The sequence below is a fragment of the Toxorhynchites rutilus genome, chromosome 2, assembly GCF_029784135.1.
Source record: "Toxorhynchites rutilus septentrionalis strain SRP chromosome 2, ASM2978413v1, whole genome shotgun sequence".
Classification (NCBI taxonomy): domain Eukaryota; kingdom Metazoa; phylum Arthropoda; class Insecta; order Diptera; family Culicidae; genus Toxorhynchites; species Toxorhynchites rutilus.
This window is the reverse complement of record NC_073745.1, coordinates 152,222,694-152,250,276: the sequence shown is the minus strand read 5'-3', so window position 1 is coordinate 152,250,276 and position 27,583 is coordinate 152,222,694. Positions and strand designations below refer to the sequence as shown.

At 38.1% G+C, this 27,583-nt stretch overlaps 1 protein-coding gene across 1 annotated transcript; it reads left to right on the top strand.

Moving 5' to 3' along the window:
• The first annotated feature begins 10,824 nt into the window (after nucleotides 1-10,824).
• On the top strand, nucleotides 10,825-27,149 carry LOC129768517 (uncharacterized). The gene is made up of 5 exons (XM_055770226.1): nucleotides 10,825-11,617; nucleotides 24,214-25,407; nucleotides 25,463-25,620; nucleotides 25,730-25,932; nucleotides 25,993-27,149. Exons 1-5 carry the CDS (start codon nucleotides 11,223-11,225, stop codon nucleotides 26,680-26,682), a joined length of 2,640 nt encoding a protein of 879 aa, XP_055626201.1. The 5' UTR covers nucleotides 10,825-11,222; the 3' UTR covers nucleotides 26,683-27,149.
• The last annotated feature ends 434 nt before the right edge of the window (nucleotides 27,150-27,583 follow it).

Genomic DNA, 27,583 nt, shown 5'->3' with positions numbered 1-27,583 from the left:
CCGGGAAGGCCTATAGATTTACTATGGAACTCGCTGTCGCGAATAATCCGTACCGCGGATCATCCGGGGTTCCACTGTAATTTAATATTCGAAACCCTGACATTCTTTGGGTTATAGACACGAAACCATGTAAGCTATAAGAAACAAATACAATCAATAATTACACAAGCAAAATCGATTTTTTTTGTGAGCATAATATTAAAGAAGACTAGTTAATTGACTTTAATTTGATATATCGATCATATGAATCGGTCCAGTAGTTTAAAAGTTATGAAAAATGCATTTTTGCTGTTCGGAATTTGAGACAAAAGTGTTCGGAATATCAGTCAGTGGCAAAAATGGTGTTCGGAATTGGAGACAAAAGTGATTTAACATATTTTTAGTTTTTCACCATGAATATGTATTTGTAAATCAGTTTTATCATAATCAGATGAAGAAGAAAGCACTATTGTATCTAAAAAAAAAAACAAATAATTTCGCGAAAGAGTACCATTTTGAGTAATGAGACACTGTTTAATGGTCATTAGATGATGATGATGTTGAATTAAAGAGGCTTTAAACTTTTCAGTTCATTCGCCTCTAATGAGGTCATTAGATCTTAAGTGTTCGGAATATGACACAAACGGATATCGTTGCTTTATCGATTGAAATGTATAGTTTGGTTGTTGTTATAATCAGAAAAAAATCACTCTACAGTTGGAATGAGGCATAGTAAGAATTTGCGAGTGAACTGTCACTTCTTTTCAGGCAACCGATTTATGTCCAACATAGATTCCTTCACAGAGCAATTTTTTATTCAGGCACGGTTTTCATTACATAATGATATCTATAATAAATCTGCCTCCCTGGTTTTATTGGTAATTTACCATAGTGTGTCGTTATCCGTTGATGGCTCTTTTTGCCCCAAACAACAAAGTAATTTCGAATGCGAACTAATCGCTGAAATCAAACAATATATCTGTTTATCTCTCATAGAATAAGTGAACAGTTGTCCAAACTGATGATTTGTTGAAGATATCAGGTCGGATAAAATAACTTTCACGTGAAATTCATTAAATACGATACGCGTAAAACTACATCCGAATGATTGTTTTATTTTTTACTAGTTAACCCGGCAAACTTCGTCCCGCCCATTTACTTGATTTATTCTCGAGTAATGCAGAAATTTGTGTTTTATTTGTATGGCAGCCACCCCTAAGAGAGGGGGGAGGGGTATTTAACCACCATAGAAACATTCATTGCACCCTAAAGTTTCCATATGCCTAATTTGGTTTAATTTGCTTGATTAATTCTCGGGTAATGCAAAAATTTGTGTTTCATTTGTACGGCAGCCCCCTCTAAGAGAGGGGGAAGGAGTATCTTAACACCATAGAAACATTTATTGCATCCTAAAACCTCCAAATGCCAAATTTGGTTTCATTTGCTTGATTAATTCTCGAGTAATGCAGAAATTTGTGTTTCATTTGTATGGCAGCCCCCCCTTTGAGTGGGGGAAGGACTGTCTAACCATCATAGAAACATTTATTACACCCTAAAACTTTCACATGCCAACTTTGGTTTCGTTTGATTGATTAATTTCCGAGTAATGCAAAAAATTGTGTTTCATTTGTATGGCAGCCCCCTCTAAGAGAGGGGGAAGGACTATCTTATCGCCATAGAAACATTTATTGCATCCTAAAATCTCCACATGCCAAATTTGGTTTCATTTGCTTGATTAATTCTCGAGTAATGCAGAAATTTGTGTTTCATTTGTATGGCAGCCCCCCCTTTGAGTGGGGGAAGGACTGTCTAACCGTCATAGAAACATTTATTGCACCCTAAAACTTTCACGTGCCAACTTTGGTTTCGTTTGCTTGGTTAATTTCCGAGTAATGCAGAAATTTGTGTTTCATTTGTATGGCAGCCCCCCCCCCCCCCCCTCTTAGAGAGGGGGGAGGGGTCTCAAAATATCACGAAAACCTTCCCCGGCCCCAAAAACCCCTACATACCAATTTTCATGTCGATCGGTTCAGTAGTTTCCGAGTCTATAAGAATCAGACAGACAGACAGACATCACTCCATTTATATATATATATATATATATATATATATATATATATATATATAGATAGATTTTTAACATTTGACAATTTAATGCATAACAGCGAGTCTTAAACAGCTTCATACTACATGGGCTGAAAAGTCCCGGGATTTTATTGAAAACAATCGTTTTTTGTGTAAAGCTGTATTTATTCCTCAACATAGTTTCCTTCGAGGGCAATACACTTGATATAACGAGTTTCCAACATTTCGATTCCCTTTCTGTATACGAAACGTCTAAACCTTCCCGGCCGACCGTTGGTCTTTTGACCGCTTCGGCTTGTCTGCCACTCTGCAGACTGCCTATTGGACTTAGAAGTGTGGTAGTGGATCCATGTTTTATCAATTGTCACAAAACGTCGAAAGAATTCCACTCGATTACGCTGCAATAACGCCAAACCGGCTGTTGAATCATCAACGTGCCGTTGTTTTTGGTCGTCGGTCAACAAACGCGGCACTCATCGCGCGGATAGCTTTTTCATGTCCAAAATGTTTTGCAAAATGTATCCCACTCATTCTTTTGAAGTCGAGTCGATGCACTTGTTTTACGATTTCCGGATTTGTAGCCTCTTTTGACTTTCCAAAGCGAGGTGCATCTGCGGTGCTTGAACGGCCTATTTTAAATTCACTAAACCACCGATAAACTGTTGTTCTCGAAGGAGCAGAAGTGGAATGCATTGATTGTTCAGAAGTTTTTCCCATCTTAAAACAATGTTTAATCAAAATACGATATTTCTTTTTTTTTCCATTCTCTATACGAATGCTCAGGTGATGGTACTTAAACAACTGTAGATTGTGAACAAATAAACGAAATACTATTAAACTTCACACATAATCTAGTTACAGATAAACCTCTCGAGATGAATCTTGTTATTTTTTTTAGTGGCGCCATCTGTTGAAAAATCCCGGGACATTTCAGCCCATGTAGTATGTTTTTAGAATAAGTATCAAATGGGTTTTAGTTAAATTATTGAAATTTGAGCACCGGTTCATTTTACCAATTCCGTTCATTTTAACCGCATTGTAAATATTGTAAATATTTGAACTAGTCCGTGATCGGTTGTTCGGCGAAGCTTGCTTTTGATGTCGGAACAGGGGCGTTGTACGACTTTCAGTCAGCTTCGCGAATGCATCTCTTGATTTTATGAATCAACTATTTTCAGTTCGTGGCTCTCCAGTAATTTTTGTACACCAAGGAGTTCAAAATCCCTAAGAAATCTTCGATTGGGTGACACTGACGCAGATTTGTCGGGTTGATATTTTTGGGTATAAATGAGATCCGATGTGTGTTCAGGAACGATTGTATTTATTTTTTTGGACGTAGAAATACGTCTTTCCGGAAGGGTGCCTAATCCAAAAACAGATCACGTTTTTATGAAATGAAATTAACGTTATTAACTATGTTCACAGCGGACGAATTTTGGTGATTTGTATACCAATCGAAACGGATTTTCTCTATGGTTTGTTTAATATACTATACATTAAAAATCACCAATTCCTAAACGGTTTAAAATAATGAAAACTGGGAGCATTCTCATTTGTTCGGCCGATTTGTGTGCTTATCTTCCGATACCGTCAAAACAAGCAACTAATACATTTTTTTCTGCTCGTTTTCAACTTGGGCTTCAACAATTTACAGGACACGAAACGTTTCTATGGTGAATACACTCCTCCCCCTGTCTAAAGGGGGCTGCCATAGAAACGAAACTCAAACTTCTGCATAACTCGAGAACTAATCAAGTGCAATTTGGGATGTGAGGGTTTTTGAGTATGAGAAATGTTTCTATAATAGTAAGACACCCCTCCCTCCTCTGAAATGGAGAGGGGGTCCCATAAAAATATTACACACATTTCAACCAAAAATATTCCAACCAAACATGACAGTTGAAAATTTTCGGAAAACTCTGAAGGAAAAAGGGAAAATTCCGAAAATTAAATTCCCATATGTTCTACAATTACATGATGACAATGGTTGTTAGTCCATTTGATGTTTGCGCTAGCGAAATTGATCTTTTTTCGAAACTGGAAATGGGCTTAAATGTGATCAAACGCACTCCTGTATCTTCTTCTATATATACCAAAAAAAAAGGATCGCCGGATGTGTTTGATAAGAGCAGAACTCGAGGAAGGAATTTAACGATTTAGGACTGTCTTGATTATATCATATTTTCTGTTATTTGCAAGTGGTTGAAAAATCTTGAACGAGAATTGTGTCTGAAAATAATTTGATATTATAATGATGAGTTTTGTTAGAAATACTAGGAATTTTATAGTAAAAGGTAAATTCAACGGGGTCGATTAGAAGATCAATCAATGAACAGTTCTGCGATTGGACCCATGAACTTTCTCATAATAAGAAAACGTGGATGTTTGAAGGTATTGATAACAAAATACAAATTTTGGGCGGGACGAAGTTTGGCGGGTTAGCTAGTATTTTATATTCGGAGATGGGATAGAACTATCCATCGATTGTTTCCGGGGATGAACGTATTCGAAAGAGGGAAGTAACTTTCGTCGTCCAAAACCAAACATTTCCCGGAATTATGTTTTATCAACCAGTGACATTCGTATTTGAGCGTCGAAATCGTTTTTTTTTGTGTATACCTGGACTCTCGTCTTCTTTTGGCACTTCATTCCTACTCTTTTCAATGTATTGCATATGTGCTGGTGAGAAAAGTTGAATATTTTTTCGAGGCGTCCCGTTGGCTCAGTTAATTCTTGTTGTTGAAGGCACGAGAAAGAAAACGGGGTCTTTTCATGTCCATAATTTTGGCTGGTCTTCCACTACACCCAGGTTTTTTACGAGGTTTTAACGAGGTTTTTTACGAGGTTTTTCACGCTGATTTCCCTATTTCAACGCGTAAAAAATACCGGTGCAATATCATATCTCTCCCTTAGCTCACATTTCTCTCTTACACTCCCTCAGAGCATATTACGGTAATTAGTGCTTGTAACGGAGTTTATGAAGGAAATCAGTGCCGTACCTTATCATGAATCTTACGTGGATTTTAGGTGTTGGGCAACGGGGAGCTCACCGGGCGGTACAACGGGTCGGGGTTTTTACGGGCAGCTATTCCTGAACGTCTTTCCCTGTCTACTTAACTCTGGACGGTCTAACAGTAGTACTGCACGTGCATCGGCAGTGGAGTGTACAAATCACAAGGGAATCTTCTAGCAACAGCAGATGACCTCATTCGTGAGGAAAGCCGAACTATAGCTACCAGTAACCAACGAAAACGCAGGAAAAAACTACGAGTTTTCGGAAGCGAGCAACATTCAACTTTTCACTTCCGTTTTAGGTGAGGATAGGTCCATTTGATATCTATTATTAGGTGACATGGTTTTTTTACGGGGATTTTCCAATTAACGCGGTTTTTTTACACGGATTTTCCAATAAACGCGGTTTTTTACGAGGTACGTATCCCCCGCGTTAAAAAAACCTGGGTGTACTTTGCTTGCGAGTAGTTGTTGGGGATATGGTGAACAGTTGAACCCGCAACATTTCCGATTTTAAAATATAGCACCGTATACAATTTTCCCGAGAATAAACTGTTTCTTGTTTGGACGGCATTTTGAGAAAAGCTGAGCAAGTATAAACAAATCCAAAAATACTAGCAGAAAGAGGAGATAGAGCTTACACATACACGCTCTTATTTCTCTCTGAGCTCGTTTGTTGTTGAGCATAGGGGCATCGAAAAAATACAAAATTTTAATTTCCACCGTTAAACTATCAACTACGCATTCAAATTTTCTTCTTCTTCTTACCAGGTATATAAATGTGAAACCGAAATTTTCCAGCAACGTTCTCTGCGCTCCTTTGCCTACACTTACCTGGAAGCTGGATTGCAGCGACCGGTTGTACCGGCTGTCTTGTTGATCTTATTGATCGTCTTCCGAGAAATACACTCGTGAGTTTCTATTTTATTTCTCAGCGAGATCGCATCTTTTCTCTCTATTCTCGAAAACCGAATCGTTTCCGCCGTAGCTAGAATCGCCGATTCCAAGTCCTTTTCTCTCTTTAAAAACCCGATCGGTCATGTCACCCTGACTTCGAATCTCAATTTTCGTATCGTTTATTGCTACTTTACCGACCATGCCAGTGACATCTCGCGGCGGGTATTGGCGTATTTTGTGTTCTCACACGTAGGGATACCATCTGTCATGATTTAGCAGGACATGTCATGATTTAGCAGGACATGTCCTGATTTTAAGATGCTTTTGGGGTGTCCTGATTAATTTTTCATATTCTAGCATTTGTCCTGATTGTTTTATAAGAAATTCAATTTTGCTGACAAATCATAATCAGGGCCTTTCCGCTTCAATTGACACATCATCGTTCACCAATATCGCCTTTCAATTTGCTTTAAACTCATGCAGGCTAAAAATAATGCTACTCTCTCTTCACGCTCAATAAAAAGGATATCACATCACCTCGGACCAGTCTTGCTTCATTTCACGTTCATTTATTTCTTTCTCACACTGAAGCGAAGGTATCAAATCGTCAAATAAAAATGGAAGTGTCTTATATTGAATGAAAGTGTCTTCTTCTTGGATGGCGTTATCGTTCCCTGTGGAACTTTTGCCGTCTCAACGTATGCATTAACTAGCGTCATTTGTTAATACTTAGTTGAGATTTTTTAAGCCAAATAACACGCCTTGAATGTATTCCGAGGGGCAAGCTCTTGAATACGCGTGACCACAGTGCAAGTCGAAGGAAAATTCTTTGACGAAAAATTCCCCGGCCAGAACGGAAATCGAACCCGAACACCCGGCATGATAATGTGAGACGCTAACCACTCGGCCACGGGTGCACTGAAAGAACGTGCCTAGGCGATGAAAGTGTCTTAAATCTGTTCGAATGTTTGAGTTCGAGCCGTACTCAATGAAAGTAATGAAAATGACAATGTGGAAGGATATACAATGGGCCTGATTCTCGAATACACCTCACGGTGAAAACGAAATGAACGGCACGCCATTGAACTACGTTTTACGAGTTAGTGAAATGTCGAAGATAATAATGGGTTTTCAGGCAGAATGAGCACTTTTCAAATAAAAATTATGAATGAAAATGAACTTCTTCGTATCAAACTGGTGGTCACTGTGAATGTAAAATTTTGTTTTCTTCATGTGGTATAATAATCTCATACACAAATTTTATCTGAAGATATTTTGCTATTATAATGATAAGTTTTAGTCCAATTTCCAATTTCGTATCCAGATGTCGACACCGTACCGTTGTCATCGCGGATGCATTTCTTCTCGTTTCCACCGTGAAGTGTATTCGAGAATCAGGCCCAATATGTCAGCAGGCGTCGGATCAGTTGCTGGCGCTAGTAATAAAACTAATAAGCCCCCATATGCATCTTTTAAGCTTTTATAGAGCCGTGGCAGCTATATTGCCACCAACAAAAAATATTTATTTCGCCGCACTTGGAATATTATTTCAATATTTTGCTCAACCGAAGATTCCTAAAGATATCTGGCAGTATTTCAATTTTTTAGGACTGCTAAAAATGTACGATATTAATTTGGGAGTCATTTTTATGTATTTTTTTGACTTAGAACTACGTCTTTCATTAAGGGTGCCAAATCAGAAAACAGGTCACGTTTTTATGAAATGAAATTAACGTTAATAACTATTTTTGCCGCGAACGGATTTTGTCGATTTACATACCAAACGAATCAGAAATTTCCTAAGATTTGTTGATGTGCTATATTGCAATCCCATGGTGTGTAAATGGTCAAAATTTATGAAAACTATAAGCGTTTCCATTTTCTCATACATTTGTTTTGTCCATTTGTGTGCTTTCCCGAACAGAGCTGTCGATAACGAGCAACTTATCGACGTACAACGAAGAGGAAATCGTTAGATTTAAAGTCTCCGTGAACAAAGGGAAAGAAGAAGAATGAAGGGGAATATTTGCCTAATGTATAAACAGTGGATTTCGCTGCAAACTTTCATTCTTCGTGAGGATACCGACTGAACAACATCGTTGCTGGGCGTGCTGGATGGTGAGGGATCGAATACCTGTCTCAAGGCAATGGGGGTGGAGGAGTAATACGAGGAATAAGTAAAGTTTTTCAAGGGCCTTTTTGAAGGTTAGAGACGAATGAACTGAAGAAGTTTAAAGTCTCACATGTCTTAGTTTCGGATTGAGCTGTGGACGCGACCAAATTACCGTCTCTTCTAACATTGCAATCATTGCATCATACTGACGCCATTGTATTAAGGTTCTGAGCTACACAATTGTATGGGGAATCATCAAACTAGGCTATCGTCAGTTCACCAAGAAAATAAATGTTCTGGAATTTTGTCTGTGATTTGGTTTAGCATGACGGTAGTAAAACTCTCTTTACAAAGGATGACAACTAAGCTAATCTAGACTGGCAATATTAACAAAAAGGACTGCTGTTGAGAAGAGCGTAAAACGAAGATCAGTGTGTGTATATTTAATTGCTTCAAACCATCGATATATGGATATTTGTGTGCGTATGGGCGTTTTAACGTATTGCGATGTTGCGGGTGAACATGTCGATCCGAACGTAGCAACAAGGAGGGTAGATAGCGGTAGGGAAATATTTGCACTAGGGTATTAGTAATGAATCTCTGCTGAGGCAAATATTCAGCCTTTTTCCAAGCAGTTGACATTGTTCGTTGTCCGTCATCATAAAGGCTTCGTTGGTGCCTTTGACATTGCATCAATGCATTGAACTGACGCTATGGTGAAGCAAGCAGGTTGTGCACCAAAAAAATATTTGGGGAATACCAAGTTATTAATTTATTTAGGTTCGTGTGCTAGTTGCAAAACTCCCTTCAACTTGGATTGCATTTGCGCTAATCTTGATCATAATGAAGAAGTGCTACTCTTTTCGAGGTTGTTGAGATTAACAGAAGGAGTTTATTTCGTTTATTTAGTCACCAAGAAAGTAAATGTCGTTCTGGGATTTTGTGTGTGATTTGGTTTTGCTTGCCAGTAGCAAAATCTCCACTAAGGATGATAACTGCGCTTATCTCGAGCATGTATTGTTCTGCGAGGACAAGAATGAATAATCAAACAATAATCGTCAAATGATGAATGGTTATTTCTTAAATTTCGTAGCATTATAAAATAATATTCGCAGTTATAAACAAGCGACTTGAATTAAACTACAGCGTAGTTCTACGTCAACAACGCGGTCGTGTCTTGGACACAACCTCCATTGTAGTCTATATATATAAAAAAAAAATATATTTTAGAAATATTGTTTTGATTTTTGAAGGAAAGGCAATCGATTTAGGCATTCCCTAATAATTTAGTACAATGAAGAAAATTTTACATTTCATAACCAACGAAAAATTGAAAAAAAAAATCCAGCGTTACGATTGGTCAATTGGCACAAGCAATCTGTGCTGTGCGCATGATGTTACATTGTTCGGAAACCGCCCAAAAGTCTCCTAGTCTCGTACAGAACAGAAGCCATCACCTCCGGAGTATCACCGCATGGATCGTCCGAGAAACACGTTAAATAACTAGATTTAATTATTTTGGTCTCTTGAAGTGCAAATCACATACAACGTGTTTTTATTTGTTTGCATCTCAAAAGAATGATAATGATTTGGTCACAATCTTAGCTGTGACAGGTGTCCTGATTTCCAACTCCGAATAGATGGTATCCCTACTCACACGTTCACCTCCACGAAGAGTCACAAGAACTTCAAACACTTTTGAGCCTGGAATGAATGACATGCGGTCGGCATTGATTTTATGCTTATATATTCCTCTATCACCTGAAAGATCAGCTACCTAACATCCTGTATGTCATTGAAATAAAAAATAAATGCATTTGGTTTTGTTGCATTTGATTGATTTGTTTAGATGTTTAGATGTAATCGCTTACTGTAGTGACACCTTTTCTGTGAGACACTGTATGTATACTACCATGTCTTTTGTAAATATCGCCCTTTAACTCTTTTAGTACCGGCGAAAAGAACGTGCCTAGGCGAAGACGATATATAAGCGACGATATATCGTCTTTCGGTACTAAGAGGGTTAACTCACGCAACATACCACCCACAACCCCACTAAAAACTGGCAGCGAGTTTTCCAATACATTTTCTCGCTACTCGCAACAGCGTGCGCAGAGTAGTTGTAGGAGTCTGCGGAGATGTCACAAACACTGCGAAAACCAGTTGAATGAACACGTTTCTCTTGCTCTCTGGGCTGCATTGCGCCAAATATTCTGCTTGCCGGTTTGCTGTTATGCATATGGAGAGAAACCGAATCAAAATAAATAAACACATGTTCGCTTGTTGTTTTCCGACTCCCCGTCATATTGACGATGAAAACTTGGCTGAGCGAGTGACGACGAAAGATGGGTGGTTATTAGATTGATATTGGGTCAAATGAATTCGTTGCAACGTTACTAGGGTTATGTTTCAGTTAACTGAAATTTATTGTTTTATCATTTTTTCATAAATGGGACATTCGCTAATTGTGGATTGTAACATTTATCTGAGACGAACCAGCCCAGGAGGCTGAAAGTCTCAAAAATAAAGAAAAAAAAAATTGTAACATTTATTTCAATTGGATTTATCTATTCGAGACCACCCTAATAGTTCTAATATCATTTTTACCGTATCCCTCGGAAAATAATACCAACGCCGTGGTTTTTCTCTCGCACTTTCAAAAGTCTGCACCACCAGCACTGGTGGTGATAGATATTTTCGTTATTTTTAGCTCTTTTCGCTCAGAATTTTCCGAGCAGCGGTTACGGACGGTTATGTGTTTTAATTGCCGCCCTAGAGAAAAGTTCTCATTTCTCTAGAAATTTGGCTAGAATTGTCTAGAATTGTGATAAGTTTTTCCAGTGAAATAATACGCGAAAATCGATTCATGAATCATTGTTATGCGATGCCGATAAGTGATTGTTTGGGCTGTTAGCGAAAACCGATTATAATTGATGCCTAAAATAGCCGGTTTCCATCTTTACGTGCTAACAGAGTGTGAGATGTTAACGATGATCTGAGTCAGATGTGATATTATTACTCGACGCGTGTGAGTTTATACGTTCTTGCGTGACATTGTGACTTTGAGTTCTCTGCTGCAAGTTACAAACTTTTTATTCAAAATAAATATTAAAAAAGGTTCCACTAGAAAGTGAGAATGGAATCAAAATCAGAAGTACCTGTAATAGCTCGTCGGCGACGAAGGGCTGCCCGCCAGTTGCGCGAATCGACACCAGATCCTTCGCAGCGAGATGGGGCCACTGACGGAAACGGTAGCCAAAGTCAAATGTCTGACGAACAGAGCGGATCCGAGAGTAAGTCTTCCGTCGAATCCAGCCCCAAAGGATCGGTGAAAGGGGCAAAGAAAAGTTTCATCGAACGTGCAATGGATTACAGCAACCATCGAAACAAAATTCTCAGCAGAAAAGAGAAAAAACTAACGATAGTGACCCCTAGGAGCAAATCGGTGCCACGCGATAGCGAAGAGGTGCCAAGCAGTCCGGAGATTTTCTCGCTACTGCGCCGGGCTAGGAGAAGCTTGACTGGCTCGCGGTATGTTGCGACGGAGACGATGACGATGACCGACCAAAATGTGGCAGGAATTTGACATGTGACTCTAGACGACAGTTGGGTGATATGGGCGGGTTGAGGTTGATATGAACCCGGTCTGACGTCGGATCAGTTGGCTGCATTCCAATAAATGCGGCTTGTTGCATTCGTGTTAAGTAAAACTACCTTTATGATATCACGGGAAGTGTGTTTTCCACTGTTCTGATTTACGCCCTTTGATATGTACCAATGTCATATACAAGACCAACGACAAACATATTGATACCTTCTTCATATGCAGATTCATTATAATTTTTTCTCTCTTCTCAATTCGTTAATTGTTTCGATATTATTAGATTGTTTGATTGAGCGTGTGGAATTTACCCAAAAAAGTGAAGCAATACCGTACAATATCGATTTTTTTGGTAATTGTTCCTAAAGTTCTTCGTAAAAAATATCAGGATAACACATCAGGATAACAATGTAAAGCTTCAAATTCTCAGTTATGAAATATTCTCCTTATAGATGTTTGATGTATGCATGATTAACGGACAAAATTATCGGGATAGAAAGATTTTTTTTTTCTTCGTTCTGCAAAAAGTTTCCTCAAATAACGATTACTAAACTACTATTCAGCTATCGTTTGCTTTTCAGAACGTTCCTGTAAAACCTTTATTAAAGGTATATCTTTTTTAATCATAAGAAATTACTCTTTTTAATGATTATTATTATACTGGGTGGTAGAGTAGTGCGGGGCAAAGGTGCGCACCTAACAGTTGTCATCCAATGCGAGAGAAGCATTATTACTAGACTGTGTATGCATCATCCATAGGGAAACACAAATTTCTACATTACTCAGAATTAATCAAGCAAACGAAACCAAATTTGGCATGTGAAGGTTTTAGGGTGCCATAAATGATTTTACGGTGATTAGATACTTCTTCTCCCTCTCTAAGGCTGGGCTCCCATACAAATGAAACACAAATTTCTGCATTACTCGAGAATTAATCAAGCAAACGAAACCAAATTTGGTATGTCTAGGTTTCAGGGGACACAGAATGTTTCTATGACGAATAGACACTCCTCCCCTCGCTAAGTAGAAAAGAGGGGAGGGGTCTGTCTTTATTGTATCATATTTTCTGTATCAAACATTTATTCCATGTAACGGAGAAACATGTTATTTGCAAGTGGTTGAAAAATCTTGAACGAGAATTGTGTCTGAAAATAATCCGATATTATAATGATGAGTTTTGATAAAAGTACTAAGAATTTTTTAGTAAAAAGTAAATTCAACGGGGTTGATTAGAAGATCAATCAATGAACAGTTCTGCGATTGGACTCATGAACTTGCGCTTAGTAAGAAAACGTGAATGTTTGAAGGTATTGATAACAAAAAACAAATTTTAGGCGGGACGAAGTTTGCCGGGTCAGCTAGTATATTATAGATGAAAATAGCATTTTCTCCTTCGTTGCCACATTGTCCGGAACATTGTTTGTAGGGGATTGTAATAACTTTACTGCCAGTTGATGTATATAGAGACGTCGGTTGATCGTTCGATTAATTCAAATAATCGAATATCTGCAATTTCATTCGTGTAATTTTGCATCGAATAATGAATGAACAAAATATGAATACATCGAATAATTATCACAGTAATCGCAATTAATGAAAAAGGAAACTATTTTTTCAAAAAATAAAGTGCAAAACTTGTTTAACCGTCACGACTGAAATAGTTCCGTGATGGTGAAGGAGACTGGGAAGAAGAATTTAGCGTCTGCAGGAGTAAAGACGGAATTCAAAGATGTGGTCTAAGCTCCCGTACTAAAGTGGTAGTATTCAAATTCAGAGTGTCAAGCAAGATATACCATACTAGTGCTCAATAATTCTATAAATATATTTCTTTTATAGTAGTTATAGCGACCGAGCAGAAATTTTCAAACCAATCTGCTATTTCAACAACATTTTAAAGAACAGGTAATTTTGAATAGAAAAAATTAAAAAATTGTGCATCATTTTCATGATAAGCTCTTTTTCAATCGTCCGCGAAAAATCATGAAAATTCCATTATTCTGCACCATGTTTATCTTAAAATTATATTTAATGTAACTTTTGAAATTATGACATCATTATCTTTTTCACTATAAATGTCTGTTCATTTTGATTACAAGAAAAAAATATTCGCTCGATTAATCGAATATTGAAAGACAGTTATTCGAATGAATCGAATATTTAAAAATGGCCCCACGATTAATCGATAATCGAATAAACGAAAAATTTAGATATCTCTAGATGTATATTGAGTATCCTATGGACATGAGTGCTCTCTTGGGAGGTTCGTGTAACTGCTGCAGTGAACTGATCTCATTGGGTGCTAAGCTCTGCTTATGTATTGGGAAGGGAAAGGAGAATGAGCAAGTGCCTTTGAGGAAGTGAAGCGGGCTTCTAAGGAAAACATACATATATTAAGATCGCGACTACTCAAGTTATCGAAATCTGATATGCGTGGGTATACCCTTTCGAACCTCTAAATCAGCATCCAGTTAAATTCATTAATTGCATTTTTTACATTACCAAACAACATGCTCGATATCATGATATCCTGGACCAACATTACATAAATTGTTAGTAGATAAAAACGTGAATTGAACATAGAATTAGACAACATAGAATACAACAGCTGATAAATGCCTATTACCGGCAAATAGAGAATAATTCGCAATACGCATCGATTAACATTGCGAAATAACGCCCGAATGTACGCAAAAATATTGTTTGTTGCGTCGGGGAGGAAAGCGAGTGGTTAGTGCAATCGAAAAAACATACCCATTTTAATCGTCAAATAGTTTATTATTTTAAATATACTTTGTGTTCGTGTTTCAAGCAAAAAATGCTGGATAAATTGCCTGTCTAATGATATACATTGCGTTTCACAACTATAGAATCACTCAATTTTTCTGCGTTTCCAGATATATGTAGGAAGTCGGTTGAATTGGAGTATATGGTGTAGAAACTAAAAAAAACTAAAATTCCAGTGTTTCATAACTGTAGAACCAGATGGAAAAACTCTCACTCCTATAAAAAACTAACTTCAATTTCACACGAATTACAATAAGTTACTAAATCACAGATCATCTTTAGTCAGATTAAATATCCCATTCGGGGTGGTTTCGACCCAGCTGCGCCATGTTGTAGTGTGTATTTCGTTCTACGCAGGGGATACTGCTCGTTTAAGCTCTTCAAATCACTCGTACTGCTGGTAAGCTGCATCTACTACTCGTACGATCACTCCTAATAAGTTTTTGATAGAGTGAAACCATGCCCTGACCTTCCGGATTTTATGAATTGATGCCAAATTAACCAATTATCACATTGTTTTTAATGCAAAAAAAAGCCCTAAATGATTCTGAAGTATTTCGTTGCACTTCTGACTATTTATTCGTGTTGATGATAAGTTCAGTATTGGCAATACTGAACCAGGCATTTTCTTCTCCCCAAACCATAAAAATCCCATCTCCAAAACTGTGAAAAACTAATGTGGAAGCTAACCCCATGAGTTTCACTATTTCAGGAGAGCTTCTCTGATAAAAACAAATTCACCTTGGATAAAACTTCTTCATACTGGAAGGACTTAAGGGGGTATTCTAGTGTAGAGACACGAATTTCGGACGTTTTTTCGAACTTCGTAAAAATAAAACAAAGAGTATTTTCCCGATCCATTATAACATTATTTGTTCATCTATCCTTTAACAATAAAACAAAAATTGAACGGAGAAAAAAATATCCATAACTAGAATAGTTACGAGCTGATGAAGGGTTCAAAAAAAGTTGTGCCATGGTGTACACGATTCCAGCCCTTCTGGTTATCTAAAACAAAAAAAAAATGAACAGATTCTAAATCAGTAAAAATGCCGCTTTTGCATGAACCTCGGACAACTCCAAATGATCTTTTTTGATAAAATGACGGCCGTTTGGAAAACAAAATGCGGTTTAAAACGTTTTGATTTTACGTTTTGATTACGTTTCATAGTAAAATTTAAAAAATATCGTTTTTTAGAGGTTCATGCGATAGCATAAAGATTGTATTCATATAATTTCGACATGAATCGGTTCAGTAGAACTTGAGATATGGTGTATTTTTTTTTTTTTATCCCATTTATTTATTTATTAGGCTCATTAGCATTGTAGCTGTAACAGAGCCGGGTTTTAATCGTGTACATGTACATATGTTTTATGTTTCTATAAACTGTAAATTACACAATATTTAGTAGTAGCCATTTAGGCTTTAAGTTTTTCTGTTCCATTACATTATGGTAAATTACACAGTAGTAGCCATTTCGGCGTAAGGGTATTCTTTCTGTTCTTCCATTGTTCAGCAGACCGGACAGCGGAGACAGTTGATATTGATCATTGTTGAGTTATTTATAGAACAGCAGCCCGATGTTTCTTGCAGAACAGAGCAGTTGTATGGATGAATCGATCTTTGTTCCACCGTGGATCAATCTCCATCGCTGATGATGTTTGCGTGGACGTAGTTATTCTATAACAACACAAAGATGGTCAATTGAGGGTCCTGAGTTTGAACTCACGATCGATCGCTTACTAAGCGAACGCGTAACCAATGTGGCTACGAAGACCCCCCGAGATATGGTGTACGCCAGCTTGAAAAAACTAGTTTCGAGAAAAACGCGTTTAAAGTTCTGGCCGCACCAGGTTGGATACCGCATCACTAAAATGGCTCCAACTCGGTAAATAATAAGATTTTCGATAAGTCCTTTCTAGGGTGTATTTTTGAATGGCTAAACTACAGAAATATGGAGGAAAAATTTTTATATATTTTTTTAATTTCTAGAGTAGAATACTCCCTTAAGAAACGGGTCATGTAATTTTTCAACTCGTAGCTTTGCAAGCGGCACTTTGATGGTTTGAGGGAAATATTTTCAAAATGACCTGGTTCAGATAGCTTTTCATCAACACGAATGAACAGTCAGAAGTGCAACGGAGTACTTCAGAATCATTTAGTGCTGTTTTTGCATCAAAAACAATGTGACAATTGGTTAATTTGGCATCAATTCATAAAATCCGGAAGGTCAGGGCATGGTTTCATGAATAGGGGCTTCAGATTCTAGACGGGTCAGCTTGTTTACCAGATCAAAACTCTATCAAGAACTAATGAGGAATGATCGTACGAGTATTAGATGCAGCTTACCAGCAGTATGAGTGATTTGAAGAGCTTAAACGAGCAGTATCCCCTGCGTAGAACGAAATACACACTACAACATGGCGCAGCTGGGTCGAAACCACCCCGAATGGGATATTCAATCTGATTGAGAACTAAAGATGACCTACGAATTAGTAACTTATTGTAATTCGTGTGAAATTTACGTTAGATTTGTATAGAAGTGAGAGTTTTTCCATCTGGTTCTATAGTTATGAAACACTAGAATATTAGTTTTTCGAATGTTTCGCGCCTGAACACAACAATAAAGCTGAAATGACCGGGTTTATAAATGAAGATAGTTATTATATCCTACACCATATACTACAATTCAACCGACTTCTTACATATCTCTGGAAACTCAGAAAAATTGAGTGATTCTATAGTTGTGAAACGCAGTGTTTAACACATAATATGTTGCAATTACGATTTTGAGTAATATACGTTTGAAAACGCTTAATGAATCGTTACATTTTTCGTAGAGTGACCCCCTATATAGAAATCAAAGATATATTCCTATGTCAAATAATTTATTTGAAGTTTATTGTGAAAATGTTTATGTTTTCATATAACCGTTATTGAATTGAATGCATAGTGAAAATAAAAACATTTTCTATTTGAAACTCATTTTGAATTATTTTTAACCAATTTCGGGTCTGAGGATTCCGACGCTTTGCCTTGAAGCGCTGTGACTTCGTTACGCTGTTGTGGGGTTCGAAGAGACAGACGATGTTTCCTCATAAAGCCAGAAGCCCAATCATTTCCTGCCCGAGGTTTTTGCAATTTGGTTGAATTCGTGCTGAAAGTTGTTGGCTTCCGCAAAATCAGACGTCCGGCACCGTAAATCTTTGAGAGTCATACCATAGAAAGCTTTGTCCAGTGCTCTACAATGGTTCGCTAGATCATCAGACTGCTCACTCGTAAATACTGTTCTGAATCGCTCTAAGTGCTCGCTGGCGCATACCAGCAGAATTATAAATGTCAATTAAAGATGATTCAAACCATAAATCTTTTATTGATATGAGACTCTTCCTCAAAGCTGATTCAGAAATACCGAGGTCTGCCGCAATCTGACGCTTCGAGACACCCTCTCGAATCCTCTGTGGGGTCATTTCGAGCATTTATGGAGTGCATTTCTTCAAATTAGTTTTAACAAGCAGTTTTCATCTATTCGAATTTCTTACTCTTGATCTTTTTCATAAAAACGAATGCGCACTATTATCTTCTATAGAATGAAGGATTCCTTGACAATGTAGTTTAGAATTTTCCAGTTAATTTAGGTAACTAAATCGCCATCCCTAAAATTGAAAAAAAAATAGATCGAAACAACACAAAAATCTTCTTACCTTACAACTTTTTGCCACTTTCATGAAATGTATCTTGTTCATATCTGTGAGCTGTATAATAATGTGTCAATCGAATACTGTTGCCGAATTTTCATGCTCGTTTGTTTCAAAAAGGCCAATGCGCACCTTTGCCTCGCACTACCCTGCTTCTAAAATAAATCGTGAAAGGCACTCTTCAGAAAACAAACGCAGCGCTGCGCTTGAGTTAAATTTTCATCAGCGCGCGCTCAAAGAAAACTCGTATTCTCTCTTGGTGCGAAGAGCACAAAATTCATAAGCACGACAGCGCAAAATGTACCCGGCGAAGAACTCAGATACTAAACATTTCTTCTCACTTGTGTGATACGCGTCTCATTCTACACACACACATACACACACACATACATATCAAATTCTAGCGCCCGCTTTGCCTTCGTTCGTTCTAAGCAAAGCATAAAAACAACAGGGCGCCCCCATTTGATCCGTATACGATTGTGTGAATAAAAATACCTCAACAGAGAGAGCAATCCAGTTTCAAGCGCGCAGTATAGAAACACGGCGTAAGCACGGCGCAAATTTCAGCGTGAAACTCAGCTCAACACTGGGCTGCGTAAGAACTGCACTGACACCCAAACATTTCATCTGTGTTTCGGAGCGTGCTCATTCGCCAGAGCGCATGTGTGCACAAGGAGTGAGAGCTCAACTGGGTACACAAATCTTGTTGCGCATCAGCACCGAGTTGCATTTTGAAGACGGGTAAAAGGTGATGGAACATGTATCGTTTACAACAAAGTTTAGTGGTCAAAAATTTGGAGTAGACGAAAATAACCACCGTTAGCTACCCTCAAAGCCGATCTTCACCCGAAAGAATGTCTGTGGAATTGGAAATCTATCCTACACAACGACCACTTTCTATAGCCACATACATATTTTAGTGGTCATTTCGGAACTGGTTTCAACTTCTTCCTATTAAAAAAATCAAATAAGATGAATTTTCAAAATAAAACTATTGGTCACAATAACAGTTTGCTGTTTTGAGACTGATATGTTTTGATGGTCACACTTACTCTAGTAATTGGCTCAATATTTAGAAACAATTCGGGTACTCAAAAGGAAGTTATGAGACTTGCAGTTACATGTGTTTCCTTTTACCAGCCAATAGTGAAAGAAGCTCATTTTTATGTAATGTGTTATCCCACTTCGACCTTTAGGACAGCATGAAAAAGCACCTTGACCAATTCTCCGACGAGAAACCAAAACAAGTTCTGGAAGAATGGCATTTTGAAAAGCGTGAATTTAGGGGATCATTCACGAAGCAATAATAAGATCATCAATTTGACTGAACAATTGTCGCTATTAATTTCATTCGTTTCTAAAAATCCAGGAGTGTGTAAAAGATGCAAAATCCTCAAGTGCTAAATCTTTTTTAATCTAATAAAACAAAATCGAATGCTCAAATAATATTCTGAAAATGTTGATCAGTCAGCGATAGCTAAATATGACAATTTTCAGGGGATTCGGGGATACATTAGACTTTAAAAAAACATATTAACACAAGTACTTTTTGTGCTATCTGTATTCAGAATATGAAATGATACAAATGGATGAATTTTTTTTTGCACCGAAAAAATGATATACACAATTCATTCGAGCTTCCGAAACTGTGTCGATTTGTCGACCACTTTCGTTTGATATTGATTTGTTTAGAAATATATTTTTATGGAAGAATATCGATATTTTGTCCATTATGCATACATACATCATATAAAAAATGTGTAAGTAAAATGTATCAGCCTGAGCCTGACTAAAAAAGGTTTAAAAACAGTGTATGTTTCATCTTGATGCGTTCATTTGAAGGTTGAACACAAAGAAATACGTCACGAAAACCTGGTTAACCGTTGTACACGTTCATGATTTATCAGGAAATGAAAGTCTTTCAAAAGTTATAATAAAAAGATGGGTGGTTAATGACAGGAGCCTAACCGGAGAGACGTAGGACTAGATAATTGCAATGTAAGAAACTATATGCTGCACTGAGCGGCGAAAATGCAATAAAATTTTCAAATTAACTCTAAACCTCAGCATAATTATATACTGTTGATTGCTCGCTGTCCAGAGCGACACTGAAACATTGAACTTATTGAATATTCAGTTGTTTTTAGTATCTCTTTGTAAAATTACATCTCCAATGCTCCCAAAAACATCATTCCCAAAGGAATAATCCTCAAATTATAATCTCATAATGGTAAGAGAAATCCTAAATTGATTGCGTTGTGGTAGCGGCGACTATAGCAATCACAGTGGAACGAAACTTCATCTTCAGTTTTAAACCGAAGAACATAGCTCTGATTGCCGTTAACAAAAAACTTCTTCCCATCCGACTTGTAATGCGTTGTACTTTGATGTCACTTTTAACTTTGCTTTTTTATTATTTCGGATATTACCTCAAAATGCATCTGCTGCAATGAAATAAATCTTCAGTGACAGTTTCGGTGGCCATGAAAAGTGTCATGGTTTTATGATAACAGCTAAAGATGTCCTTATTACCAATGCACGTAATGCATCTTCGCTTTCAGACAAATTGAATGCAACGACAGACTGTTCTACATCTTTATTACCGCCACCACCATCACAGTGTGTGTTGGATCGATAAACACGAGAGGGGTAGATGCAAGGAAAATTGAAACTCGTTTGCTGCTGCTACTACTACTGCTGACTATTTTAATGCTTATGGGGGAGCTGGGGGTAAGCCCAGGGAAAATATTGTTTTGTGAGATCTGAGGACACATATTGTTATGTTTCCCTCACAGAATCATTGTCTAGATTATTTTCCATGAAATAGAAGAAATATGAAATATATATAGTGCTTTTAAACGGCAATTTTGCAAGTAACAGTCAATTTTCAAAGTTGACATAAAAATAGAGTTCACCAACCAGTGCGGGTAAAACCGGCACCCCATGGGAGTAACACCGGCACCTTCAATTTTTCAATAAATATACTTGATACCAGCTGAACCAGTTTGAATACGGCAACCCTCAAGTGGGAGGTATTCTAATTCTAGATGTCGCTATCGAATATGGTTCGAATTGCTCAACTGATTCCGGAGATATGGTCGAAACAAGCTCCGGTGAACATGGAATATGGAAAAGAAAAGAATTTGATGTTAGGCAAATTTATCATGCGACACCTCAAACCACACCACAATGCAATTACTATTTTGATGGAATTTAGGTCCTAGTTTAAAGCTTACCACCTTTGACAAAACGTGATCCTATAACGTAGACCTGGGGATCCCAAAGTCTTGGAAGTACGTTTGACGGAAACACCACCAACGATAGCCTCTTTTGCAAGGGTGAGGTTCTCCTCACCCTCACTCTCACAATTCAATTTTTTTTGGGAGCTGCGAGGCATCTGAAATAGATGGAAAATATGTCTCAATTGCCTTCAACTAACTGGAAATCATGCCTGGCTTACTCCACTCAAAGGGTGACGGTCTTACCCCAACAGCATACATTTTTTAATGAGACTATTTCTATTAATTTATTGCTTTAACTTAACTCAACTCGAATCCCAGTGATAGTTAACAATCTAGGGAACAACCTGTAGAATAACGAAAGAGGATTTGAAACCTCGTTCAAGAATAAAAGCTTAAATTCGACTACCGAAAAATTATATCCGGTTGCACATTATCGGTTTGTTTCGATTAATATTTTAACATTTGATGAATCACGGTGTGTTGAATTTGATTTAAAACGTCTGCAATAATAAATACTAACATGTACAGTGTTCAAAAATATAGTTAATTATGGTTTTCTAGTAAAACTCAATAGGTGCCGTTCTCACCCCTAATAACGGGCTTACCCACAGTTCCCCTATCTATGTTGCTGCCGCTTTGCTATCGTTCCTGTTGCTTATGTACACAGTTTCTTGATTAAGAAATGACTGATCGCTTCGGGATGAGTCAAACGTTTGCAGTTCATTCGACTTTTGCCTCGAAAAAGGCTAATTTATAAAGCTTATTCTAAACTCTCGGCCTTTTAAAAAAGCCATTCTGGACTCCCTCGCTACAGCCGAAATCGTGATGATGTTTTGTGACAGGAGCGAAACAGACGGTTCATATTGCGAACGGGACTAACGATATTAGGCCTGCTGTTGCTGCTGAGGTTGTGTCTGTTGATGTGGCTTCTTTGATACCGCTTCTCCTGATGTGAACTGCTTACAAAATGAATGATCGCTTCGAAGTGAGGCTGCTAAATTTATACGATTTGAATGGCTGAAGAATGAAACAGGAGTGGGGCTTATGACGCAATGTTTCGCTTCTCTTCAGGCTTCCATTGTGTCGAGCAAAACCGTTATGGCCGCCAGCAGCATTAGGTTAGGAAAGAAAAGCAGACAACAGCTGGCTAGTTTGTGCGTATGCTGGCCACGTTACATCTTATTTTATGTATTACGCTTGGATGGAATGATATGCACGGTGGATTCCGCTGTTACTTGTGGCCTCTTTTGGTCGTTACAATTTAAGGAGCACAGATTGGCCAATCAAAACGTGGGATTTATGGCGTTATATAATGCTTCATATTTTACAATTTTTCAATAGTTTATCTAAAACAATTATTTTACTTATTGTGATATATGGATAGAAAGGTTTCTTGTCAATTGACGCAAACGTCTCTGCTTTCTATTAAGAAATGGACACGTTATAAGAGATCGAAATCTTTCATTATTTCTTACGTGTTCAGTGTTTAAATGAATCAGAATCAGATCAGTTCAGATTTTGTGGATCTCACATGACAGTAGTTTGTCTACTGTGAAACTTGTCATGGAATTTGAGACCATTGATTATGTCGAGTGTTCGCAGATTGGGCTGTGGATGAAGTGGGAAGCAATCCCGATTTTTATAGAAAAATCATCTTATTGGAAGAGGCGGATTTCTGACCTCACAACTGCCTACCAAAATCCATTTGGGGATCTAGTCAATTCAAGGTTTTTGCCAACATACCAGCAACTTTTGGTGGACTTAAGTGCAACCTACAAGTCATCATTAATACCTTCCAATAAAAATTTATGTACTGAGTTATCGAAAGTTAAAAAATTATACACCAATGCAAAAACAAAACACCGCGATGGTCATTTGAATGATATTTCATATCATGAAAGGCATAATTCTTTTCATCAAATGAAGCTATTTCACATAATGTTTATTCTAAATTTCTGTCTTCTCAAATTTTCAGCCGTTCGCTATCGTTGGGAAACTATTTGTATTCCACATGAATTTGCATAATCATGAAGAAAGTACAGTCAATTGGCAATTAACAGTAAAATATTTACAAGCAAATTTAAAAAAAAATCTTTTATGAAGTTCTCATGTACCTCATGTACCTACAATGGTTCACAATGTACCTACAAAGTGAACGATCGCGAGTGCGATCCTCTCTATTGATTAATATTCTAATTAGCCTTTATCAATGCTAGAGGCGAATGAACATTTTAGTTTAAAGCTTCCATAATAGAAATATTATTTCCATATCGATATTAGAGGTATCCATTCCACATATAGACAGTATTTTTTTTAAATTTAGTGTTTATAATCGTACTTATGTGTGCACTACCGTGACCGAGTGATTTGCTACAAACCTAACAGGCCGAGTTCGGGTTCGATTCCCGTTCTGGTCGGGGGAATTTTTCGTCAAAGAAATTTCCGCACTGTAGTCACGCATATTCTAAAGCTTACCACTACTAATGCATTCAAGGCGTGTTATTTGGCATAGAAATCTCAACTAAGCAGACATGAAAATGACGCAAGTAATACTATTTTGAGACAGCGAAGTTCCTCCAGGAACGTTAGTGCCATTTAAGAAGAAGAATCGTACTTATGTATATAAAAAGGGAAAATAGTTTTCAATTGATTTTCCATTTCTTGGCATTTGTAAAATTGCCCTACTCAATAGCATATCAACCGGGGCAGACAGGAAAACACGAACCACACGAACGTACTTGAACTCAACTCCTAGACCACCTTCGACTATCTGCTCAAATGAGACTTGCCTTCTATTTCAGCAAACCCAAAACCGATGATTCCAGTGATGGTGGCAAGGTATCGGACACTGAGGTTCGCAACCGTCGCGAGCGCATCGAGCGCTACCAAACGGAACGCAATAAAGAAGCGGATTCTCGGTCGTCCCAGCTCCAGGCTAACTTGCAACGGTTCACCGAGGATCGGCGAAAGTTTGAACTGGAGAAACTGCGATTTCTGCAGGAGAAGCGTGAATTGGATCGAATGAGACTCCGACGGTTCGACAGGTACCGCGAGGAGATGCTTGAGGAGCAGCGACAGAAACTGCAGATTGAACTGCGAAATCGTGAGCAGGCGGAACGAATTCAAACCATTGAAGTTCCAACGTTGCCTCCGGTACCACCCACACGTGCCAAAACACCAGTTTCGCCCGTGTTGCCAATGAAGAAACTATTGATCGTTCCGAAAAAATCCGAAGCATCGAGCAGTGAAGATGAGAGACACAACACGAGCGATGAGGAGAAGGTAGCATCGATTAGAAGAAGATTTTCTCCCCGGAAACCAAAAAGACCACGGTCCATTCGAGTTGAACATTTGGAAATACCAAAGACACCAGAACCGGCTACCTCGCCGGAGCCAGAATCAGAACTTCCCTCGGATTATCCTCCGGAAACGGAGCCCACATCTCCGAATACGGAGCAAACGGTTGTGCCGGATGTTAAGGCTGAGGAAGAAATGGTGCTGACACAAAGGATCGTAACGAAAGTTGATAATTGTTTGATGAAAGGAAATGATAACGACAAACTGGAAACTAAAATTGGAGCGGTTACGGATAAGGAGTCCGAACAAACGCGCCAGGATGAGGTTAAGAAGAAAAAGTTTGAGGTAACGATTGTCGAGGAAAAGTCTGTAGAAGGGCCAAAAGAAAAAAAGCGAAGGCGAGCGTTGCTTATTTATGTTGAGAAGAAAGACGATGAATTTAGGTGGGGAGAAATATTTGATGAATTGAAGGATTATTGGTTGGACTTTTTAGACGACAACCCTCTGGAAATTCATAGACTGCGGATTCAGGTGAATGAATGTTTGTTCTATTTTGGAGTTTTGGTTATGCTGTGTGGTGTCGGAGGAATTATATTTAGGGTAACTGAGGGGACGTTCGAGTCTCAATACAAGTGCGGAGTGAAGCGAGTTAAGCGAGATTTTATCGACTCGCTGTGGGTCTCCAGTCACAGTCAAAAGTATATTTGAAATGCCGATCTCATTATCGAATAATAATATTTGAAACATTCAAAGGGAGGAAGATTGGAAACAAACGGCTAGGGCTAGACTGAGGAAATTCGAAGAAGAGTTACAGATGGCATTTGAAGCGGGAATGAAGACATACAGCGGTAACACGTCGTGGAACTTTATCAACGGTGTGATCTATGCACTAACTGTGGTATCAACTATTGGTAATCATCTCCCAACAGATTTCTTCTTTCGATAGTGATAAAAATGTTTAGTATTTCCATTAAAGGAATTTATTTTTAATTCAGTATTTCATTCCTTCTATATTTGCAGGATATGGCCACATATCTCCATCCACAACGACTGGTCGAGCGTTGACGATCGTGTACGCTATCATCGGAATCCCGATTTTCCTTATAGTGCTGGCTGACTTCGGTAAATTATTTACGCGAGGGATAAAATTCTTATGGGTTTATGTTCGGCGGGTCTACTACACGGGAACGTTCCGAAAGGCTCGGAAAACTGCTCAAGTGAAGGTGAACATAATACTTAACGTAGTACAAAAATGAATAATAACCAAACATGATTTTTTCCAGGAAGTCATGAAGGGACTGAATGTTGTTTACGATATGGTACGCCGTCCAAATGGTGAACACGAATTGCATCCTGCGGGTCAACAGGCACCTGATCAACCACAGCCATCCACTTCAGCCGATGCTATTCCGCCAACTTGCGACTCTCCGACTGGAACGGGGGTTCCAGAGACCTTCCAAATCGATGATGAATTTAATCTGCCCATATCCGTTGCGATCTTTATTCTGTTGGCCTATATGCTGTTCGGTGCCACTATTTACTTCACCTGGGAAAATTGGTCCTTTTTCGAGGCGTTCTATTTTGTATTCATATCCATATCTACCATAGGTTTCGGAGATTTCGTCCCACAACATCCAATTTACATGATGTGTAGTATTTTGTATCTAATCTTCGGGCTCGCTTTAACCTCCATGTGTATTAATGTTGTGCAGCTTAAGCTGAGTGACAGCTTCCGGCAAGCCAGTGCTAAAATCGGAGCTACTATTGGTCTCCAAATGGCGGAAGCAGCTTCCCTGCAGCATTCCCAAGTCCACACGCCGCAGGAGCTATCAGCGATTCACACAAGCACACCGACTGCCAACGGAGCTCAACAACAGTCAGCCGCAGACGTAAATGGCGGGATAACCATAACTACAGGTCCATCAGAAGCAGCTAACGATATTGTTGACAAAAAGGACTGCAAGAATCGCTAAAAATTCGATAGTGATAACAATGACTGACAAACAAGAGGATGACAGGAAAAAATGAAACTAGTGATTTGACAAACAAAAATGTTTATGCTTTAAGCCTATTTACATTAAAACAGCGGTAAAGCTAAGCACAATCGCCATATTATTCGATAAGCGCATTGCGATTTATATTGAATCAAACAAAATCTTATCATGTACATGTGCACTAGTGTTATAAGATGAGACAGGCACCAAACAATGATTGACCATATTTATACGAATTTTTCGCTTTTAGTAATTTAGAATAACGAAGGTTTTTATCGCGTGCCTGAACGGTCTAATCTGATGGTTATCAAATAGATTTATGAAAACAATAATAGCAGCTTATATCCATACAAGAGACTGTGTGACTTCTTTGAGGAGAGCTTAAAACAGTTGTTGAATAGATTTTTTCATATTCAGAGGATGTTAAATAAAACCATACTCGTCGACATAGTTGTTTCGTTTCAATTTATTTTGAATTCATTTTTCAATTTCTACAATTAATGTCGATTTACAAGGAATGGATTGTTAACGTAGGACGCCCATAGAAGGAAGACTAATATATATTCGTCTTGTTATCAGTACTTATCGAAGGAAAGTTTTGCTGGGTTCTCAGCTTCGTCAGACAGGAGCGAGAAGATGATATGGGTGCATCTCTTTCACTTATGAGTGGATGACCGATGGTAGTGATGCATATTGATTCCCATGCATTTAACTCTGAGGCTTTTCAGATATTCTTAATTGACTTTTGTCATTGTTAAACTACACACTCGCATCGTAAACTTATTCATTGTCCATCGTATTCTTGTGATTTTGAACTTTCGACGGGTTTGGCCGATACACACACTGATACTGTCTTTGCAAGGAATATGGTAGATTCCCG

Bases quoted from the DNA above. Each gene is read 5' to 3' on its own strand.
- LOC129768517 (XM_055770226.1), top strand. From the start codon at position 11,223: ATGGAATCAAAATCAGAAGTACCTGTAATAGCTCGTCGGCGACGAAGG. The intron at 11,618-24,213 runs GTATGTTGCGAC...CTTCTATTTCAG, and splicing joins AGAAGCTTGACTGGCTCGCG to CAAACCCAAAACCGATGATT. The intron at 25,933-25,992 runs GTGAACATAATA...GATTTTTTCCAG, and splicing joins GGAAAACTGCTCAAGTGAAG to GAAGTCATGAAGGGACTGAA.